We start from the raw sequence: 24,147 nt of genomic DNA, 5'->3' as shown, positions 1-24,147 counted from the left end.
CCATCTCCCTCTGTCTCTCCATCCATCTCCCTCTGTCTCTCCATCCATCTCCCTCTGTCTCTCTCTCCATCTCCCTCTGTCTCTCCATACATCTCCCTCTGTCTCTCCATCCATCTCCCTCTGTCTCTCCATCCATCTCCCTCTGTCTCTCTCTCCATCTCCCTCTGTCTCTCCATCCATCTCCCTCTGTCTCTCCATCCATCTCCCTCTGTCTCTCCATCCATGTCCCTCTGTCTCTCCATCCATGGAGCAGCCTGCCTCATCTTCAGTCCTACGGAGGTCTCACTGGGGACTCTCTATACTAAAATATCCCCATCACTGTATCACTATATAGCAGAGCAGAGAGGGAACACAATAGCACCTGCGCTACATATAGTGCTCCTCACTGACAGGCAGACCAGCATTGGAGCAGCTGCAGTGACACATATATTAATCACTCATGGACAAGTCAATTCAGGGGAGGGTTGGGTCAGTGCTGTAGCAAGTGGCCACTGTCACTGAGGAAGTGCAATGCATTGCACTGTACCTAAATTGAACATCTACTTATCTATACAATACTTGTTTAAATCTGTAGAAATATTGGGTTTCATTAAGCGTGAACAGGAATGGTAGAAGATTTCATTTTACTGTGCCTGATCAGGATTACAATCAACAGGCTGGCAACAGATGAAACATAGAGCTCCAATGACAAAGAAAATGCTCTCAGAACTGCTTTATTCTGACACTCAAAACAATCAGAGGTTGCTTAGATATGTCACATATACTAACAACTAAGTCATTGATGAAAGAAGACAAAGGAAATGTAATATACTGTACCAATAAATCAAAAGCCAATTACTTACACCTTTCAGACAATATATACTTTTTTAGAAATGACATACTGTACAACTCATAGAACAAGTTCAGCTGAATTGAAAATACACAGATAAAACCACTATATATATGAACACATAGAAACCAGATAATCAGAGAATTGGGAATATATGTGTATATACATGTATATATTTACAGGAACTTTTTTTAGCTTGTTTCCCTTTTTCTCTACAAATCTTTTGGATGAATAAAGAAATGAAACGGTCAGCTTATCAAGGCTTACTGACTAGAATAGTAAATACATCATAATGAACTAACAAACTGTGCGTTCAATTGACACAAATAGACATGTTTAACTGTGAGCAAACTGTATATGACTGGGCTTGTGGTTTAACACCTTCATTGAGTGTTTTTAATCATGTAAAAAAGCAAATGTAGATGGGGATTATATTATATTATAAAACTGGAAAACCTTTCAGCCTCTACACTATAGATACACATGTTTAATATTTAGCAAAATATAATAAGACACAATATATATTTGCTATTTACATGTTATATGAAGCCTTGATAATTTGACATTTTAACAGTGTAACAATGAATACATTGATTATAAAGGGAGGAAGAGTTGTATGGACACAATACAACTTTAACTGACAACACTCAAACCCATCCAAGTTAAAACATGACATCACTGCAATGTCCTCATGAATACAACTGACCCCGAGTAACCCTGAAAGTAGAGGATGTCAATGAAAAGGTGTGTTCCAGGCCGACTTTCTTTTTTAACTGTGAAATGTAGCTGCTGGTAGACTGAGATCTGCACATTGCTATAGTGAAGATGTAGTGTAGGAATGGCCTGTAAGTGAAGCTAGCGATACAGTGATTGATAGCGACTGATTATCCTGCTCTAATTTGTGGTGGTGAGGCATGGCGGCTAACACCCCTCCTGGGCATTGATGTTCCGCTCATAGGAGCTAGCATCTTATCAGGCGGGTTCACGTGCAGACAGGAAATGAGTGGGTGCTTAAAGTGGAAGATTCTATTTTACTGTACAAGGTTTTACAAGGTTAGGTTATCAATGAGTTAGGACTTATAAAGTGATTTATTGAGGCAAAGAGTTGTCATGGAGAGAGATTTCAGGATGTCTAGACTAGAGGAAAGAAGTTGGCAAACCTCAAAAACACACAGCCAGTGAAAAACATGAATTACTATTCGTCACACTATGGCCTCCAGTGTATTTGCTACACGATAGCTTCAGAAGAGCAGCCTTCATTAAGATGTCTGCTCTCAGTCTCTGACATTGTGGCTTTCCTACTCAACTCATTTATGACTTATCTGCACCCAAACTGAACAGGGGGATTCAAATAGTCTATTTCCTTTCAAGCGGATCAACTGCTACTATAGTAATTACTAAGTTTCTCTCTCCAATTAAGCTCAGTGTAGAAGTAGCCGTCTGCTAAATAGGATTTTGAAACAACAGCTGTAATGACGGGCATCATTAGGAATTGGTAGGCAGTGAGAGGGAGAATTCAAAGCCATGAGGTTCTCTTTGACCAAGGCAGAGGGGAGAATTTTCCTTGCCGTTCAGTGTATGCGTGTGGAGCTGTCTCTTTTATAATATATATATATTTTGTGTGGAGCTGTCTCAAGCCTATGTGTTCAAACAGCAGACTTCTGCTGTAAATTCAGCTTAAGACGTAGACGCTAATTGAGTTGAAGAAACAGTGGAACTTGGCTTCAGTGAGCCGTTGTTCTTGGGGGAGTCTCTGTGTTAGTCCCACAGAGAATCCAGTTGCGCCAGCTGTGTCAAACCTACTATTCACACACACACGCACGCACGCACACACACACATGCGCACGCACGCGCACACACGCACACACACACACACACACGCACGCACACAGGCATGGGTACACAGACACACACAGGCATGGATACACAGACACACACAGGCATGGATACACAGACACACACAGGCATGGATACACACACACACACACACACACACACACACACACACACACACACACACACACACACACACACACACACACACACACACACACACACACACACACACACACACACACACACACACACACACACACACACACACACACACACACACACGGTGCAATTGAATCAGAAACACCTACAAATACATTAATAACAATGTCTGAAGCTGTTTTGTATCATATAAAAGCCCCCATGGTGGAACCCTGGTATATAAAAGGATGAACAAGGTATTATTTTCTTTGATCAAGTGATGATATATTATTTTGGTATACAACATTAATCTATATCATGTTCAACATGTTGAGTAAACATAACTGCTCGTAGATGATGTCTTAATAAACATGTCACATCTACAAAATGATCCAAATCAAACAGATAACACTTGAGAGGATACATACGTCAATGATATCATTATAGGAATAGTTGAGTAATTATAGATTTCCATACTTGTATTCCGATCTATATATCACGTCTCTTACATTTACATTTACATTTAAGTCATTTAGCAGACGTCTCTTGGCTTGATCTACTTACAACATAGTTTCTTTGAAATGTTCCCATTTTCTCAAGAGTTCATATGGGGTAACTACTGAGTTGAAGACGTGTACTCGAGTACATTAACATGGTATGACAACACGCAGGTGTTATAATACATAAATGGAAGAAGTTTGGAACCACCGAGACTCTTCCTAGAGCTGTATGGAACAAGGTATTTTCTCCTGAAAGTGGAATATGATACAATCATGTTCACAGTCCATTTCTCTCCTCATAATGGAAAGTGTATAATCTCTCACTGTACCTGCTCTAGTAATTCAGCTCTTCCAGAGAGATTTAGGCTAAATAAACCAATAGGTCAATGCTCTGTCATTGTGAAGTGGGGGAACCCACTGGTAGTGATTGGTGGGTATGCTTGACTTATGCTAGTCATTTTGGGTGCTGGTATTGTTTTATTTAGGTGCAGGAGCTCAAGCAGTAGAAAATCTGAGGTGCCGGTGCTCAGCTCTGGTAAGCTTCTGCCCAAGTCAAGCACTGATTATGTCAAGAAAATCTTCAATAAACAGACAAGCATTCCACTGATACAATTAGTTGTCAGATCAAATCACTTGTAGTGGTTTATCCTGAGGTACAGAATGTTTTGTGCAATACTGAAAAGTGAATAGTTATCAGGAATTGCACTACAGTACTTCATAGATGAGTCGACAGCGTAGCCTACTAACAATAATGATTACCCACCTCTAAACATCACATACAGTGGGGAGAACAAGTATTTGATACACTGACGATTTTGCAGGTTTTCCTATTTACAAAGCATGTAGAGGTCTGTCATTTTTATCATAGGTACACTTCAACTGTGAGAGACAGAATCTAAAACAAAAATCCAGAAAATCAGATTGTAAGATTTTTAAGTAATTAATTAGCATTTTATTGCATGACATAAGTATTTGATCACCTACCAACCAGTAAGAATTCTGGCTCTCACAGACCTGTTAGTTTTTCTTTAAGAAGCCCCCCTGTTCTTCTGTATTAACTGCACCTGTTTGAACTCGTTACCTGTATAAAAGACACCTGTCCACACACTCAATCAATGGAGGTGGAAAATTTGGGGATTCTTTTCTGCAAAGTGGATTGGAAGACTGCACCGTATTGAGGGGAGGATGGATGGGGCCATGTATCGCGAGCTCTTGGCAAACAACCTCCTTCCCTCAGTAAGAGCATTGAAGATGGGTCATGGCTGGGTCTTCCAACATGACAATGACCCGAAACACACAGCCAGGGCAACTAAGGAGTGGCTCCGTAAGAAGCATTTCAAGGTCCTGGAATGGCCTAGCCAGTCTCCAGACCTGAACCCAATAGAAAATCTTTGGAGGGAGCTGAAAGTCCGTATTGCCCAGTGACAGCCCGAAACCTGAAGGATCTGGAGAAGGTCTGTATGGAGGAGTGGGCCAAAATCCCTGCTGCAGTGTGTGCAAACCTGGTCAAAAACTACAGGAAACATGTGATCTCTGTAATTGCAAACAAAGGTTTCTGTACCAAATATTAAGTTCTGCTTTTCTGATGTATCAAATACTAATGTCATGCAATAAAATGCAAATTAATTACTTAAAAATCATACAATGTGATTTTCTGGATTTTTGTTTTAGATTCCGTCTCTCAAAGTTGAAGTGTACCTATGATTAGAATTACAGACCTCTACGTGCTTTGTAAGTAGGAAAACCTGCAAAATTGTCAGTGTATCAAATACTTGTTCTCCCCACTGTATAGTGCCTTCTTGAAGAATTCAGACAACTTGACTTTTTGCAAATTTTGTTATGTTACAGCTTTATTCTAAAAATTATTCAATTACATTTTTTATTCAGCAATCTACACACAATCTACACACAATACCCCATAAAGCAAAAATAGGTTTTTAGAAAGGTTTGCAAATGTATAAAAAAATATTTAAAAAACAAAAATACCTTATTTACAAGTATTCAGACACTTTGCTATGAGACTCGAAATTGAGCTCAGGTGCATCCTGTTTCCATTGAACATCCTTGAGATGTTTCTACAACTTGATTGGAGTCCACATGTGGTAAATTCAATTAATTGGACATGATTTGGAAAGCCATACACCTGTCTGTACAAGGTCCCACAGCATGTCAGAGAAAACACCAAGCCATGAGGTTGAAATAATTGTCTGTAGAGCCAGGATTGTGTCGAGGCACAGATCTGGAGAAGGGTACCAAAACATTTCTGCAGCATTGAAGGTCCCCAAGAACACAGTGGCCTCCACCATTCTTAAATGAAAGACGTTTGGAACCACCAAGACTCTTCCTAGATCTGGCTGCCCGGCCAAAATGAGCAATCGGGGGAGAAGGGCCTTGGTCAGGGAGGTGGCCAAGAACCCGATGGTCAGGGAGGTGACCAAGAACCCGATGGTCACTCTGACAGAGCTCTAGAGTTCCTCTGTGGAGATGGGAGAATCTCCCAGAACGACAACCATCTCTGCAGCACTCCCCCAATCAGGCCTTTATGGTAGTGACCAGACAGAAGCCACTCCTCAGTAAAAGGCACATGACAGTCCGCTTGGAGTTTGCCAAAAGGCACCTGAAGACTCTCAAACCTTGAGAAACAAGATTCTCTGGTCTGATGAAATCAAGATTGAACTTTTTGGCCTGAATGCCAAGCGTCACATCTGGAGGAAAGCATGGTGGTGAAGCATGGTGGCAGCATCAGGCTGTGGGGATGTTTTTCAGCGACAGGGACTGGGAGACTATGTCAGGATCGAGGCAAGTATGAACAGAGCAAAGTAAAGAGAGATCCTTGATGAAAACCTGCTCCATAGCACTCAGGACCGCAGACTGGGGCGAAGGTTCACCTTCCAACAGGACAACAACCCTAAGCACACAGCCAAGATAACCCAGAAGTGACTTCGGGACAAGTCTCTGAATCTCCTTGAGTGGCCCAGCCAGAGACCGGACTTGAACCCAATCGAACTTGAACCAGATCGAACATCTCTGGAGAGATCTGAAAATAGCTGAGCAGCAACGCTCCACATCTAACCTGACAGAGCTTGAGAGGATATGCAGAGAGGAATGGGAGAATCTCCCCAAATACAGGTGTGCCAAGCTTGCTGCGTCATAACCAAGAAGACTTGAGGCTGTAATTGCTACCAAAGGTGTTTCAACAAAGTACTTTGTAAAGTGTCTGAATGCTGAATACTGAATACTAAATCTGATATTTCTGTTTATTTTACATAGATTTTCAAGAAAATAAAAAATACATGTTTTTGCTTTGTCATTATGGGGTACTGTGTGTTGACTGATGAGGGGGGAAACAATTGAATCAATTTTGTAATAAGGCTGTAACGTAACAAAATGCAGAAAAAGTCAAGGTGTTTAAATATTTTCTGAATGCACTGTACACTTCAGTTAATAATACGTGAACATGCAAATCAGTGTGGAAAAGATGTGCCTGAAATAAACAGACATTGAATCCTTCACAATCCTAAGTCCTTTAGCCTAGAGTGCCATCACATTAGCGAGAGCTAGCCCAGTCTCAACCCCCGGTGAACTCTGACCCCTCACTGTGGTGCAATGGCGCTCACTCTGCATGCTGTCACACCACATCACTGTTAGGACTCCAATTCATGTGCATTAGGACACTCCAACATTACAGAGCAATCATACAGTTGACAGTGGCGTCTTGTGAAATAAGAATTAGCAGGGCATGTGCATCGTCTTTTTTTATTATTATAATTATATATTTCTAATGCTAATTGGAATACAATATTTTGTTTCCTGCTTGAATTTCATTGAATTCCAATTGAAGAATAGGCTAAATAACAGTGTATCTAATGCCCCACTAGATTGTCATGCATCTGACGGTCACTGCAGAAACACACCCCTCTGATCATGCATCATGCGTACTACAGTAGGCCCACATTGGTTATGGTGACACAGCACCCATCTACAGCAGTCACATGTGCAGAACATAACTTCTCCGAAATCAATCCAAAGCACAAAATGAATACAAAACAAATCATAGGAGCAGACCAATGATGACATCAACAAGGTTGTAGAAATCGTCTGTAGCGGGAGGGCGGGTGTCAGGGGGAGGGGTCAGCATTGGTAACCTGGAAGCTTTTAGTTTGATTTTGCGCTCCACGAAGGATGAGGTGTTTGCTTGTTTGTTAATTGGTTTGATTTTTGTTTGTTGGGGGGTAATGTCTCTGTCTTTCTCTCTTTTCTTTCTGTTAGTAGGGAGTGAAGCGACTGTACCCTCCTCTGTATAGGCTAGCCTGCAACATCAAAGATGAAAAAGGACCAATCAGTATTAAGGTGGTGACAGCTTGGTGGTTGAGTTCTGTTTTTTCCACAAATTTCCTTCCTTTATTGGTTTTGTTAAAACGTCTGTGTCTGAAGGACATGGGATTAAATGGCATTTAATTGAGCTGGTTTAATCAAAGTAATAATAGTTCTTGTTCATTGGAGTATGCAGAAGTTGGGTATGTGTGTGTTCTGAGGACGGGCGGTCCAGGTGTTGGAGCTGGAGGATAAAGAACCTGGTAGTGATAAAGTATGAACTTAGTCTGAAATTATTTTGATATTTGTACCAGAGAGAAAAACCCTTTCCTAGATATCAATATTCTTCTTTGGGCTTGCCACATGGAGAAGTGGGCCCCGCCCTCAAATGCAGTTTCCATGCATTAATTACATTAAGCAACAAATTGGAAAATACTGTGTTTGTTTCATGCTTTTGACTGTAGGAAAACATTCCTCACACAATGGCTTTCCAGGCTACAACAATGTCATAGATCCAACCAAAGCGAATTAAGTTCAAAGGAGTTTAATCATAATTCTCTTTCAAGTCCAACCATAGTGCCCACACCTTTCTGCATGTGTATTGCACCAGAGGATATTGCTCCCTAGGTTTACTGCCATGCTCTGGGTAACCAGGGCAAACACACACACAGACACAGACACAGACACACACACACACACAGACACACACACACACACACACACACACACACACACACACACACACACACACACACACACACACACACACACACACACACACACACACACACACACACACACACACACACACACACACACACACACACACACAAACCTTCAAAGGCTAATATCCCTTAATTTAAAGGAACCCTCTTGCTTGTATAACATTTTCATCAGTATAAAAAAGCATTTGCAATTTTTGTTGCATGCTGGAAATCAGCAAAGAGAATTTTCAGCAACCTCAGAGGAACTAATTATTGAATGGTTTCTAAATGCAAAAATCACTGCTCTCTCTTTTGGAACCATTCATCAAAGAGGACTAAAGAATTAGTAACCAAACCTATTTTTTCCTGAATCTATTTCATGGTGTGTCTCTTCACTGTAAGATCTGAACTCCTATTGTGTCAAGATGGTTTATTCACTACCAGGGTCTCGCACCTCACCAGCTTCCACCCCACCACAGTGATCCCCTCAACTTCCACCCCACCACAGTGATCCCCTCAACTTCCACCCCACCACAGTGATCCCCTCAACTTCCACCCCACCACAGTGATCCCCTCAACTTGCCCCACACACACAACCCAAGCTCAGACATGAAGGGCCAAATTCAGCCTGGCTAAGAAAGGGGGACTAAGAGTGGCAGAGAAGGGAAGGAAATTTGGAGGAAAAGAAGCACAGTTTTTAATTAAGTAAATGAAGAGGAAAAAAATAAATGTCTTAATTAATGAAAGTTTTTAGCTAGCAGCTGCACCGGGGAACTGTACACTGTTTTTTATGTTGTTGAAAAATGGCATGCATGCCGGAATGGTACATTTAAGCCATTTGTCTGGCAGAGAGCGCTCGTCCCATCAACCTTGTGGACTGGAGGGGTGAGTGAGAGAACTCCCTCCCTCCATCCCTCTCTTTCTCTTCCATGTCCCACGGCACACTGCTGCATGCGTTTGATGGTCGTTAATCTTTCAAATTATTCTATGAGCCCAGTCCCATGCCCTCATTGTAAAACAAAACATTGAGAAACTATCTCCCCATTATAGGATGGTCTTTTACTGATAATATTTTCATCTTTGATGTTAGCTGCAAAAGCTAGCTAAAAACAGACATTAACCATTCAACTTCACCCCTTTAAGTTTAGAGTTTGGCTGAAAGGAAGAATGGAACAACTCATTTGGAGTTGAATAGTGGCAGGAAGAGAATGATTATACTAGTGTTGAAGATGCACATGTGTTTGGATTGAATTAGTTGTAGTGATCATTCCCATTTTAGCAGTAACAAGCCTGAATCAAATTAATATTGTATGTATGAGGTGAGCTTGTGTGACATAACATGAAACAAATCCATTTCACTGAATTCACAATGACCACATGCTAGGGAATTCTGCTGCACTCCACTAGGTTGTGCCAAACAGCATGACAAGAGGAAATAAAGCCCACTGACTTGGCTTAGTTCAATGGTCTTTATCTCCGAGTGCTCCTGGAGCGACAGAGTACTGTGGCTGGCGGCCTCTGCTCTGTGTTAGTGTGGCTAGCCAACAACAGGGTGCAGAGGAAAGCGAGAGCAGACTTACCATGGTCCCCACACTGTATGTGGCGGCAGGGCCGATTGTGTGGTGGTAGGGGTCTGCTGTTGCATAGACTCTGCCATAGCTGCAATGGAAAAGGCCAGGAGATTAGGGTCATTGACGTAGAGTATATTTTCAATGCTTGTTGGATACTTGGCCCTAAAGTCAACACTTTCAAGTCTCTAAAACAATTATTTCCCTCTCTCTACCCCCTGGTTTAGAAAACGATACAAGGCTGAGTAGAAAAGGAGTTCAAAGGTGGTTGGATCATTCTCTGTGAATACACATTGTCCTTTTCACTGTCACCTCGATTAGTTGGCAGTGATGGGTACTGAGGGGTGAGAGAAAGAGAGAGAGAGAGAGAGAGAGAGAGAGAGAGAGAGAGAGAGAGAGAGAGAGAGAGAGAGAGAGAGAGAGAGAGAGAAAGAGAGAAAGAAAGAGAAAACAGAGAAAGATAGAGGTGCTGGAGGGCTTGGGCCCAGTCTGTGTACGCTCTCTCACCCTGCTGTTGTTTACCCAAGCTGAACAGTGGGCTCACACCACTGTCTTTTCATTGTTGCTGGTTTGGAACTAATCCTTCCAATTTCCTTCTGAGACAGGACAAGATGTGTGCCTTATTTATTTATTTACTCGACTTCACATATTCCTTTATTTACTTTTTTTCTTCAATGCTCGCTTGCAAATGAGGGTCTGTACGGAGCAGATAAGGCACTCCCAGCCAAGCACTGAGGGCACCAAATCAACCAGGAATAAAAACCAAAAGGAGAGAGGGAGAAATGTCATTTTCCTTAAGGAGACAAGACATCCAGCCTACAAGGCTAGAGCGGGGCGGGCGAAGAGGACATTGAGTAATATAAGATTTAAATATGGTGTGTCCCATTGGAGTCCAACACCCAAGGTCAGTGAGCAGGACGTGGAGGGGGAAGGAGCTGGATGAGAAGGCTCCAGGGGAGAGGATGGGCTGTACCATGACATGGTCAGGGGTGGTCTCTGTGATACTCTTGTCTACTGTGAGCACAAAACCCCAGAGGCCCACTAAGGCTAATCTATCTACAAAATGGGCTCTCACTAGAGTGGCATTGCTAACCACCTCGAGGTCAAACGGCCCCTCAGAACGTACGTCACACGGCTTCACTACGCTGATTGGCCCCTGGCAGGGCCTCGGTAATACAAAGCAGGCCTGTGGGCACAAGCATTTTGAAAAATGAATGTTTCATATTTTATGGGGATTTTACAAGCCTCTTATGATCCCTGTGACCTCCTTTCATGATTGGCTGATTGCTCCGCTGGTAAGTCTGATAAGGTATTGCTGAGACAAACCCCTATTGATCCAATGGGCTTGACCGCTTATTCAAAAAGAAACAAACAGACAAGGGAAGCAAAACAAAGCAAAACAAACAACTCGGGCGAATTACATTAAATCTCAGGAGGAAAATATAGGCAAGAGAAACAGGAATTAAATCCCTCCCAGAGGAAAAAGCTGCTGTCCAATTTCTGCTCCCTCCGAGCACGGCTGCTCATAATTCACAGTGCGGCGAGGCCAGATAAATCTCACATTATCGATATGATCTTCAGGTTCTCAGGCAGGGGGTGTACGTTATCACAAGTGACATGCTCAATCCCTCCCAGATTAGATTCCCAAACCAGCCCACATCCAGCCTGACAGCGGCTTTGAAGGCCCGAATGAATCAGCCACGCCTCCTCAAACGGAGCACACCTGAACCCGAATGACATCAGTCAGAAGTGATAGAGTCCCTGCCCATCCATCCATCCATCCCTCTCTCCCTTCCTCCCGCAGACCGCAGGCCATTCATAAATACAGTTGGTATGCCCTCTCGCCCATCAAAGGCAGAGAGGCATGGGATAGATCATCTTGTCGAACAAGGTTACTTCTTTGTGTGCTTTAGCCTGAGGCCATAGTGGATCTCCTAATGGACAGTTCAATCTGAGGCAGGGTCACAACTCCAGAGCGAGTTTATCTCCACCCTTCTATGTGGGAGATACTTTGGAGAGTTGGGGAAAGGTTGAAGTCACCTGTCAGACCTTGTCACAACTTCTAATTGAATCCATCACAATATCAATGATCTTCCATTTGTTCAAGTAATATTATGTGTTTTATGTTATGCAGCAGGTGGAATGTACTCACCTGTCACTGTAGGCAGCAGCGGTGGTGGGCTGGGCGTACCGGTACGCAGCGTAGCCCCCCTGTTGGAAACTCAGACAGTTACACAACCACCCACAACAGCATGTGTATTACCATATTCTCAAACAAATAATACAAGCATTTACTAAAAGATCCAACATCGGGTTTGAAACATTGTCCATTGTTGGGAACATTTCAAAACTGCGTATTCTATTCATTTTTCAAGTATTCATATGAAACCATTCAAAACGTCTAATTTCTTTAAATGGAAGAGTCACTGAGGCACTGAGGCAAGGTGCAAGACGTCCAGAACACAGCCAGAGGGAGCTGTTTAATATTTGGTAGCTGAGGCAGCGGAGAATGAGTGATCCCCTGTGAGACTGGGGAGGAGAGCCAAGCGTTCCCTCTGTGGCACAGTGCGTGACAGTAGGTGCACAACAACGTCCACATGAGAAAGAACAGAACAGTGGTGTGTTAACGCTCCCCAAATTCATCCCGCATTCAGAATGGGGAAGCAGCAACGGCCTGCTGCATTATTGAAGAGACCCCTTTTTCTTTACACGTACTGTGTTGCACAGGAGCAAACCAAGATGTCCAGCGCCTTCAGAAACTATTCAAACCCTTTGACTTTTTCCACATGCTGATGTGTTACAGCCTGAATTTAAAATGGATTGAATTGAGATGTTGTGTCACTGGCCTACAAACAATACCCCATGATGTCAAAGTTGACGTTTAGAAATGTTTACAATTTAATACAAAATAAAAAGCTGAAATGCCTTGAGTCAATAAGAATTCAACCCCTTTGTTATGGCAAGCCTAAATAAGTTCAGGAGTAAAAATGTTTTCCAATGCCTTGCAAGGAAGGGCACATATTGGTAGATTGGTAAACATAAAAAAGCAGGCATTGAATAACCCTTTGAGCATGGTGAAGTTATTAATTACACTATGGATGGTGTATCAACACACCCAGTCACTACAAAGATACAGGCGTCCTTCAGAACTCAGTTACCGGAGAGGAAGGTAGCCTCTCAGGGATTTCACCACGATGCCAACAGTTTTGAGTTTAATGGCTGTGAGAGGAGAAAACTGCAGATGGATCAACAGCATTCTAATTAATCCATAATACTAACCTAATTGACAGAGTGAAAAGAAGGAAGCCTGTACAGAATAAAAATATTCCAAAACATGTATCCTGTTTGCAATAAGGCATTAAAGTAAAAAAATGTTAAAGTAAAGAAATTAACTTTATATCCTGAATTCAAAGCTTTAAGTTTTGGGCAAATCTAATACAACACATCACTGAGTACCTCTCCTCATATTTTCAAGCATGGTGGTGGCTGCATCATGTTATGGGCATGCTTGTTTTTAAGATAAAAATAAATAGAACTGAGCAAAGCACAGGCAAAATTTGCGAGGAAAACGTGGTTCAGTCTGCTTTCCAACAGACACTGGCAGACAAATTCACCTTTCAGCAGGACAATAACCTAAACGTTGCTTACCAAGATGACATTGAATGTTCCCGAGTGACCCAGATACATTTTTGACTTAAATCAGCTTGAAAATCTATAGCAAGACTTGAAAATGTCTGTCTATCAATGGTCAACAACCAACTTGGCAGATCTTGAATCATGTTGAAGTAATTATGTGCAAATATTGACCCAGAATGACCAAAGGTGATTTGAACATGTGTGAATACTTATGTAAATAGATATTTCTATATTTCATTTTCAATAAATTAGCAAACAATTCTAAAAACATGTTTTCACTTTGTCATTATGGGGGGATAAAATAGGCTGTAACACAACAAAATATGGAATAAGTCAAGGGGTATGAATACTTTCTGAAGGCACTGTAACAGGGACTGTGTTTGGGAAGTCAGGACCTGTGTATTAATTTGCCAGAGTGGGAGAAGGAATTAAAAACTTCATTGGGGAGAGCAGTCATTACTCCAACTGAAAAATGAAGCTGTTCACCTACTGTTTTCTATTAGCACCAATGGAGCATTGGCCCATCTCCATCCTATAACCTACGATGGGTATATAGGTGGTAGTGCTGAGAGTGCTTTTTGAGGTCGGTTCGGTTTCGGTTTGATTATTAAAAAATAATCACGGTTTTCGATGACAATTTCTTTTATTTACATCATTAAATGCACTATTTATTGTGGTGTAACAACACAGAATAAAACAATGAATAAAAGTCCCATGATGGTAGTGGTTTACCACTTATTCATGTTTTATGACTTTACTTTAATAATATATTTTAGTTATTGTGTAAATATTTTTGTTGTTGTTGAATTTTACCTCCTTTTCATGATATCCAGTTACTTTCTTGTCTCATCGCTACAACTCCCGTACAGGCTCGGGAGAGACGAAGGTCGAAAGCCATGCTTCCTCCGAAACACAACCCAACTTAAGCCGCACTGCTTCTTAACACAGGGCGTATCCAACCCGGAAGCCAGCCGAGCCAGCCAGCCGCACCAATGTGTCGGAGGAAACCGTGCACCTGGCAACCTGGTTAGCGTGCACTGCACCCGGCCCGCCACAGGAGTCGCTAGTGCGCGATGAGTCAAGGATATTCCTACCGGCCAAACCCTCCCTAACCCGGACAACGCTAGGCCAATTGTGCGTTGCCCCACGGCTGCGACAGAGCCTGGGCGCGAACCCAGAGTCTCTGGTGCCCTAGACCACTGCGCCACCCGGGACGCCCGTTATTGTGTATATTACATTTGTTTTATTTTACAACTTTTCTATTTCATTCCAAGTTCTATTGAGCTGCTGTCTGACAAAATCAATGTTTTAATAGTTCTTCAAAGTAAACAAGGCATACTTTTATGACTGCTGAATACCAAATGTCAACCACTTAAATCATGTATTTTCAGGTAGAGATAACTCCCGAAGCAACTCCTCTCTCTCCGTCTTCTGTCTCTTCTAGTCCCTCTCAGTGCACCCACACAGACCGGACAAGTAGGTAGTTAATTACCCACGTTTTCGGCTCTAAACTATGTAGAATATTGGCCTGTTGGAAACTACAACACCCTCCTACACCGCACAGTTCGGGCTTGATCTGATTAATCTTTAACTGCGGAAAGTTGAGCTCACAGAAGTAAAAAGGGGAAAAAATAACCAACATTTCAGTGAATCGCTCAGCGCTAATAGGAGGCTGGTAATAATACATGTTTTCTATTAGTTCAAAGGCGAGCTACACTACCGTGGAGATGGAATGTCTAAAGACTGTGGACAGGGCTCTTTGGGGAATCAGGTCAGAGGGCAGATGGGCCAGGCGCTGTATTTGAGTCATCCTCCCTGCCCATGGAGGCAGGAAGTCATGGCTAAGGCCAGGCAGAGGACTTCCTGTGGGATGGCCATGCTCTGGGACAGTGCTGCTGATTACAGCAACAAAACCCAACAACACACAGACACAATAAATCACTTGCACACGTCAAATCCTGCCCACAACAGTGCAACACACTTGTTATTGTGTCTCGCCCCAGTGTGTGTCACGTGTGTGCCTGACTGTGTGTAGGAATATGAATACATCCATTCCTAATATTTATTTTGGATTTATTTCTATTTCACCTTTATTTAACCAGGTAGGCAAGTTGAGAACAAGTTCTCATTTACAATTGCGACCTGGCCAAGATAAAGCAAAGCAGTTCGACACATGCAACAACACAGAGTTACACATGGAGTAAAACAAACATACAGTCAATAATATTGTAGAAAAATAAGTCTATATACAATGTGAGCAGATAAGGGAGATAAAGGCAAAAAAAGGCCACGATGGCGAAGTAAATACGAAGTAAGTATATACTCCCTGTGAAGCAGGGTCTCATGTTGTGGTATCATCCTAGATTATCTTTTTTAATGGCAAGTGCTTCAGGACTGTTGAAATGAATGGAATTTGACTAGGTCATGACAGTGACATACATGGCTACTGTCTTCTGAATGATAGTGGAGGACAGAGAGGCTTGTGGGACATGCTGTTGTTGTCACAGGAGATCTCTGGGCTCACTCCGGCAGTCTGAAGCCGTTCAGTGTCCGTGCAGAGTGGCCACTGCCAAAACTAATGGCAGTAGAGCACAGGGGGAAAGGCTGACGGCTTGAGCGATGGGGCGAGATACCCCAGGACTGGTCAGAGGGCACTGAGACCCAGGGCTTAGCTGGAGGTGAGGAGAGGAGGGAGGGAGGCCAAATGCCCAGAGCCGACAGGACCGCATTAAGCCACTTTTCCTCTACACTGTTCCCTCCGCTGGTGTTGCTAACAGCCACTCACAAACAGTGCTACGACATGGGGCTTTGTTTGAGCCATATATCATTGTGGAGTCCAGCACTTTTGTTCCCAGACACCGGCCCTTTGCTCGTATGCAGACAGGGTTAAAGTAAGAGGCAATCAGTAGCACTGTTGTCTGCGCCTGCTATCATTTCCCTATTGCAGAGGACAGAGAGGCAGAAAAAAACGACAGATTCAAACGGCAAATAACACCCCCCCCCAAACGCTTGGACTGCTGTCAAACTGGGGCAGTCTGGTAATTTCAGCATTATCTCCACAGCGTCCCGCTTTTCTCTGTGAAGGGCAGCGTGCACTGGGGCCGGCCTGACGCTGTGTGTGCTGTGGCCCCTGCCTGCATGAACAGCCCCAGAGAGAAGCTTAATCCCTTAATCTTCCTCCGCTCCTCTTATCTCTCACACCGTGATGGCTTGGAGGCACGCAGGCCCACTAAGGCCCCACACAGGCCCACTAAGGTCACACACAGGCCCACTAAGGCTCCACGCAGGCCCCCTGGGCCAGACAGAGAGAGAGGGTTGTCCCCACCCTGACACACAGAGACAGTCAGTCATGCATGCTCGCACACACACACACACACACACACACACACACACACACACACACACACACACACACACACACACACACACACACACACACACACACACACACACACACACACACACACACACACACACACACACACACACACACACACACACACACACACACACACACACACACACACACAGACACACACACACATAAAGAGTGGAAACAAGCCACCTCCAAAAGCCATTTTAAGGGGAGAGAAGACCGACTTGACACGGGACACTGAGCTGGGATCTGTCTGTTTGCCAAAGTCTGACATCATAGGAGAGAGAGGGAGAGGAGGGAGGTGCTGAGGGGGTTTTAAATTTTGTTGTCAGGTTTCTTGGCACGGCAGAGAGATGCCTAATCGACGCGGGCTTGGCAGAGAAGCAGGGGGAACGCTGGGGGCTGCAGAGATGGTGTTTTAGTCTCCAGGGCTGGCTGCTTTTGTCTGCTTTACTTCTGTTTTATCTGAGCACGCAGAGAGAGAAAGAGACAACGCTACTTACATAGATTTCTGCTCCATAGAAGCCATCCTGGTACACCACTCTGTGAAATGAGAGAGCAATGGTGGACAGGCCTTAGTTCATCTGGGTTCTGTGCGGTTTTATATGCAGACAGATTGGATCAGCACACTGATGTTTAGAACCTAGCCTATTCCAATGAGAGCAAGTCAAGCAGACATCTGCATGGTGGAAAACAAGAGTGATGGAAGTGGCTCTGCACGTCTACAGGGTCAGCTCTTACCGGCTGCTGCGGACCACAAATAATGAATGACATATTAAGGGGGGAAATGCAGCCATTTCACAATTCTCATGAAATGTTCTGCTCTGGTAAAAAGTAAAAAGTATTTCCAGTCACTGCAGTGTTGTCAGGAGGCTACGGTGGAGGGAGGAGGTAAAGGAGGAAGAGAAAGGGAAGGAGCACGGTCACATGATGCTAACATATACATCCCTGGGAACGCAGGAGAGGAGGTGGGGAGAGGAGGTGGGGAGAGGAGAGCAGGTGGGGAGAGGAGAGCAGGTGGGGAGAGGAGGTGGGGAGAATAAAGGAGAAGCAAGGAGTTAGGGACAGGAGTGGAGAGGAGAGGATGGGAACGTAGAACCCAAGAGTGGGTGGGAGGTGTAGGGGACCCAGAATCCTAGGACCCGTCTTCATCACTGGAGCCCTCCCCTCCCCTCTCTTTCCCTCTACTCATCACTCATTGCCACAGACAGGCCCTGATCTAATCACAGATAGCCAGGCAGCCAAGCTAGGCCTATGGTTAGCTGGACCTCTCCTCTCCCCTACACTCCCATTGCCACCCAGACAGGCAGAGTGCAGATATAAGAGAGGAGTGTGAGGCTGAATGCTTCACATCAACCAGGAGATCATCAAAGTCCAGTGAGACCTGCCCAGTAACATGCTATCTCTGCTTTCTATAGCTCCCTATGGCTTTGATATTCATCCTTTGGAACACACATCATACATGTACACACACACACACACACACACACACACACACACACACACACACACACACACACACACACACACACACACACACACACACACACACACACACACACACACACACACACACACACACACACACACACACACACACACACACACACACACACACACACACAGACAGACAGACAGACAGACAGACAGACAGACAGACAGACAGACAGACAGACAGACAGACAGACAGACAGACAGACAGACAGACAGACAGACAGACAGACAGACAGACAGACAGACAGACAGACAGACAGACAGACAGACAGACAGACAGACAGACAGACAGACAGACAGACAGACAGACAGACAGACAGACAGACAGATACTCACGCTCCATAGGCTGGAATAGGTGGTGGTGGAGGTGCTGTGCGGAAGGTGTTGTACACAGCCCGCCCCCGGCCTCGCAAGTGGGCACCCCTATAGGCCACCGTAGCCCCTGTGGCCGGGTAAGGGAAACCTGTTACTGAGGAGAAACACATAGGAAGGAGGACTTTAGAGAGATAGAATGTTGGCATTGCTTACCTTACTGACAGAACGAACACATTATATAAAGACATGTGGCAGTGGTTTCTCCTATGACAGAATACATTAGGGAAAGACAAGGAAACATTAGATGTAATCTTTTCTGGGTGTGCCTCATCGAGCACTCTCCCCTTCCCCAACCCACTGCTTTGTGCCGTACTCAGCAAGGATCCACATTTGCTGTACGCATCCTTCCTGACGCCGCCTGCCACCGCCTCCCTGGCCACCTTGGGCTAGCCTTGAAACACAGCCTGGTAATGGATGCAATCCCACCAGTTCCACACCGTGGCTTCCACCTGGTTGAGGCAACAGTATGCTAGCTGAGGGGGAAGGTTTTTCTAGGTTGTTGTTGGTAGGTAAGGAGCAGTGTTGTGTGGTGCTGTAGTTCAGACAGAGACAGGCGGGAGGTGAGCTGGATGTGCAGGTCCTGGGGGAGCACGGAGCAGATGGGCTGGATGTGCAGGTCCTGGGGGAGCACGGAGCAGATGGGCTGGATGTGCAGGTCCTGGGGGAGCACGGAGCAGATGGGCTGGATGTGCAGGTCCTGGGGGAGCACGGAGCAGATGGGCTGGATGTGCAGGTCCTGGGGGAGCACGGAGCAGATGGGCTGGATGTGCAGGTCCTGGGGGAGCACGGAGCAGATGGGCTGGATGTGCAGGTCCTGGGGGAGCACGGAGCAGATGGGCTGGATGTGCAGGTCCTGGGGGAGCACGGAGCAGATGGGCTGGATGGCGGGACCACTGAGATCCAAACATCCGGCTGACCAAATCCAACACCCCATCTGTGACTCCTCCCAGCCTATCACAGCCCCACGCTTTTGCTCCAGCAGCGCTTAACAGAAAATGGTGATGGGTGGGGGTGGGGGTGTTGGGGGAGGTGCCAGGGTCAGCAATATAAGTTCCATGGTTACAGATTAGAGGACAAGCCTCTGGGCTGAGAGATCCCCAGATCTCTCCTTAACCTATAATCAGCCCAGTCACTGTCTGATTACGAACTGCAGCGCTGCATACAAACACATATCTCTCTCTCTCTTTTTTACATTTATTTTAGTTAAGAACAAATTCTTATTTCAATGACGGCCTAAGAACAGTGGGTTAACTGCCTGTTCAGGGGCAGAACGACAGATTTGTACCTTGTCAGCTCGGGGGTTTGAACTTGCAACATTCCAGTTACTAGTCCAATGCTCTAACCACTAGGCTTCCCTGCCACCCCACCTCTCTCTCTCTCTCTCTCTCTCTCTCTCTCTCTCTCTCTCTCTCTCTCTCTCTCTCTCTCTCTCTCTCTCCCTTCTCTCTCCCTGCTCTCTCTCTCTCTCCCTGCTCTCTTTCTCTCTCCTCCTGCTCTTGCCCTAGTCTCCCCCTCTCCTCTCCTCCTCGTCTCCATCACAACACTGCTACCCCATCACTTCTATTATTCTTCATCCTTCTCATCTCCCCTGGACTGATTCATTCATTACCGTGACATGTTTTGGGTGAATTCATCACAGGCCTCCAGTCTGCAGTGAGGCTGGGGTTTAAATGTGTAGGAAAAGGAGTGGGGCTATATAGGGAGGAGCAGGAGATCAGACATACAACACATTCATAACACACAGTGGAATCGCACCTAGTGATTTTACAGTAAGTCTGCAATGGAGTTATATGATACCTTGTATAGAAGCACTCCTATGCACTGGTATAGAATTTCGCCTGGAGGACAATGACCATTAAGGCTGGCTGTATGTATTGTAATGTAGTGTTAACTCTGCAGGTGGATGGGATTGGGAAGCTTCCTAATGAATGGTACACACCAGCAACCCTGCTGACAGGGAGACAAATTAGTGGTGCTTTTAAAAACACGAACAGCCAGGTTTAATGTCTGATGCCACTAACATCTCCCTCCATTAGGGGCTCCACACATATTCAACGCCTGCATCTCATTTGGGCGGGAAACGCCCCTATTTCCTCCAGAGCAGCCAGGGCACTTTGTTTGCTGCCGACGCAGCAGCAATAGACTGGTAAGAATCACAAGGTGGCCCTTTCGCTTTGGTGATTTATAATGCTGACCTTGACATTTAAATGAGTCTCTTTTTGGGAGTCTGACATATAGGCTTAGCAGCTAAAGGGCAAATACAATCCTCTTTCATATTTTCAGTGGTGTTTTTTTTTCTCCCTTGTACAAATCGCTAGCATTTTTGGGGCTCCAAATCTTCTATTTCCTTCTTTTAGGTGTGTGTGTGGGGGGGGGGGTGTTGTATTCAATCTGCGTGCTATGAGATATGTGAATGTAAACTCATAATGAGTTGGCGATAGGCTACACTGCTTCAATAATAACCCATAAATCAAAAGCTGTTGTCACACTTTGGTAAACCCATGAAAAGCAACAACAGCTACAGTGGCGTACGGGAGCACAAACCTGGTCTAGCCACCAAAGTCAAACACCTTTCTGAGAGAGAGGATGGATGGCTGGGGGAAAACCGGAGTAATGTGCTGGAGGGCGACAGGGTCACACCGCACCTCATATGTCAAATGTGTCAAGTTGAGGGGAGCTCAATACCTTTACACAGCAAGCCAGCCAGTCGGACCTAACCTCTCCTAATCCTGCTCTGTGTAAATGATGGGGTCAAAACCAGCCTTATAAAAAAATACCACATTTTTGACAATGTTCATCTCTGTAATGCGTCCTGCTCAAATACATCCGTGGAATGAGCACTTAATCTAAGGGGACCCAAAATAGCTTAATCTAATCAAGCCACAGGAGCTTAATTATCCCCTCAACAATGAGAGGATCTGTCCAGATATATTAAGTTGACAATTAGCCTTTCTATTCTGTCATTTACTCAGCTGGTGGCTTTCAGACGGTCCACACCAAACTTCACCTTTGGAAGTGAAAACATCAAGAGCTCTACTCATCTCCTTCTATCCCCTTAGGAATTAGTAGCAGAGAGAGAAGAAGGGTCTCTCTGACTCGTACAGTGCTTGTTTGAAATGGATTCCCTGATTCGTGTAGGCAGGCAGAGCTGCTTGGTAGCTGTCCATGGTCCTGAAATTGACACACCATGCTATAGACTAGGAAATACACCATTGAAATACATGCAACCATCATTCATGGGTTGAGGTATTTCATAATATTCATATGTTCATAGTAATATAAATTTCTCCCTGAAAATGTCTTTCTACGAAAATATCCCCCATACTAGACAATGCTATCTGTCTCTGCCCTAACACCCCCCCTCCAGTCCCTTTGAGTGGGAACCTAATGCGCCTGCTGTTCACAGGACCCCTCCAAAGCCCCCTTACTGAGGGCTCCAGGGAAGGTTTGGGTTGCAGGGGAGAGGAGGCAGGAGGCAGCCGAGGACACGGGCCCGGGGGTACACACCGCAGGGCTGGCGCCGCCACTACCCCAGTCACCGCCATGCAGCCTCCCATCAGTAGGAGGAGCCAGTGTACCCTGCCAGAGGTTAAGAGCGGGGAGACTGCGTGAAGCTCTCATCCGTCATTCTCCTGAATGGGTTTTGAGGACAATAAACCTGTAGCGCCAGGACGAATGGAGACGGAGTGCGCTGTCACCACGCCACGATTTATGGCTCCCAATTTCACTGATCTCCCGCACAGAAATGAGGACTGATAAACAGTGATTAATCACCTTTACATCCCATTTCACTCCCACCCAAAGTATATTAAATGTAGTCATGATTATTCAAGAATAACTCCATGGATGGAACCACTAAAATGTGCTTCTTCATTCGGGGTCATAACAAAATTATCAAAAACATGGTCAGCTGTTTTTTAAAGGCTGACCTGTTGGATCCTAGTTAGGTTTTTTGTTACAGAAATGTATCTCTTATTTATGTTTCCCATCTCCCCAGCTGGCAAGCATATGTTGTCGTTTAGGCTTGGCAAACTTCAGTGCTATGTCAAGACGTCTTGAAAAATTAGCAGCCAATAAATCACCATCGCCCCCCGCTTCCCCCTGCCTGGAATGGTGGTCCACATTCCCTCTGATTTATTACATGATTTGGCCTAGTGTGCTTGTATGTGTGTGTATGTGTGTGTGTGTATCCGTGTGTGTGTGTGTGTGTGTGTGTGTGTGTGTGTGTGTGTGTGTGTGTGTGTGTGTGTGTGTGTGTGTGTGTGTGTGTGTGTGTGTGTGTGTGTGTGTGTGTGTGTGTGTGTGTGTGTGTGTGTGTGTGTGCGTTTTGTGTGTGTGTTTATACGTGCTGCATAGGTCAGAATATGTCTGTATAGAAATGTGAGAATCTATGAAAATATGAATCTTGTGAGAATCTTGTGAATATATAAACATATCTTGTTTTAATTTGTATGTGATCTGCATGATTTTGAATGCATCTGAGGAATTCATGAGGAGTGTGTTTGTGTGTGTGTATTGGGAAAGGGATGATGTGTGTGTGTGTGGGGGGGTGTAATTGTCAAGGGAAGATGGCGTTGGAACCGGGGGAGCGGTGGGAGGAGGGTGAGGGGGTTGAGGAGGGTGAGGGGGTCTGGAGATGAAATAAAAGTGATAGATGACTGCTTTCTGTCATGGACAGTTATTTAGAGGTTCGCCGTAAAGCTGTCCGGGGAATGAACAGATTTTAGTCTAATGAGCAGAAAGGAAAGCCGTTAAAGTGGCGCGATGTGCTCAGCACTTCTTCCAAATGAAATAGTACCATTTCCCCCTCATTAAAATGCAAAGGGTTCATATAACATACAGCAATAAATGTGGCATGTAGAGGGAGAGAGATAGGGAAAACCCCACTGAGCTTGTCTCAAGCCTCCATTACCCTGACCATGAGGAATACCAGCCTTCCACAGGGAAGGTGCCAACAATATCGCTCACTCAATCTCCCTTATTCGGTTAGCTCTGTAAAAGTCAATCTGGCGCACTTGGCAAATCCATCCACGGCAGCAGCCTCCCCAATCTGATAACAGTTGCTGGGGCGGCTTGGTCTTAAAATATTTTTTTCCGGCTTTACAGTGCACACCCCACAAACAATTGTTCAGGCTGCTTCCACTCTCTCTGTGAGGCTTGGATCATCCACTTCTTATCTGGCCCACAATTATATTCCAGATCCACTTTGATCTACAGAGAATTGTGTGTTAGAAGCAGGTTGAGACTGAGCCAGATTCAAATAAAACCAGTGGGTAGATGTGAATTGGGTCTGTCTGATAGAAACACTGCTAGAGTGTAGTAGAGTTAGAGTGGTGCTAGAATAGAGGAGTGTAGTAGAGTTAGATTGGTGCTAGAC

The 24,147-nt window shown here is 44.7% G+C and overlaps 1 protein-coding gene across 8 annotated transcripts in view; it reads right to left on the bottom strand.

The window, feature by feature from the left end:
• LOC124000085 (RNA binding protein fox-1 homolog 3-like) overlaps positions 1 to 24,147 on the bottom strand; it is a 458,756-nt gene that overhangs the window by 7,051 nt on the left and 427,558 nt on the right. For 7 of the 8 annotated variants that reach the window (XM_046306204.1, XM_046306199.1, XM_046306207.1 and 4 more), the window contains 5 exons: positions 18,732 to 18,864; positions 17,405 to 17,444; positions 12,042 to 12,100; positions 9,902 to 9,980; positions 6,410 to 7,613 (listed from right to left, as the gene is read on the bottom strand). In XM_046306204.1, the coding sequence (XP_046162160.1) occupies positions 7,569 to 7,613; positions 9,902 to 9,980; positions 12,042 to 12,100; positions 17,405 to 17,444; positions 18,732 to 18,864 (356 nt within the window). In that variant the 3' untranslated portion in view covers positions 6,410 to 7,568. Of the gene's footprint in view, positions 1 to 6,409; positions 7,614 to 9,901; positions 9,981 to 12,041; positions 12,101 to 17,404; positions 17,445 to 18,731; positions 18,865 to 24,147 lie in introns of those variants that run through there. The other variant, XM_046306203.1, reaches the window with a different exon arrangement.

This window comes from Oncorhynchus gorbuscha, linkage group LG16 (genome assembly GCF_021184085.1).
Source record: "Oncorhynchus gorbuscha isolate QuinsamMale2020 ecotype Even-year linkage group LG16, OgorEven_v1.0, whole genome shotgun sequence".
In the NCBI taxonomy this organism is placed as follows: Eukaryota; Metazoa; Chordata; class Actinopteri; order Salmoniformes; family Salmonidae; genus Oncorhynchus; species Oncorhynchus gorbuscha.
The sequence above is the reverse complement of the archived record's forward strand: the minus strand, read 5'-3'. Positions and strand labels throughout refer to the sequence as shown.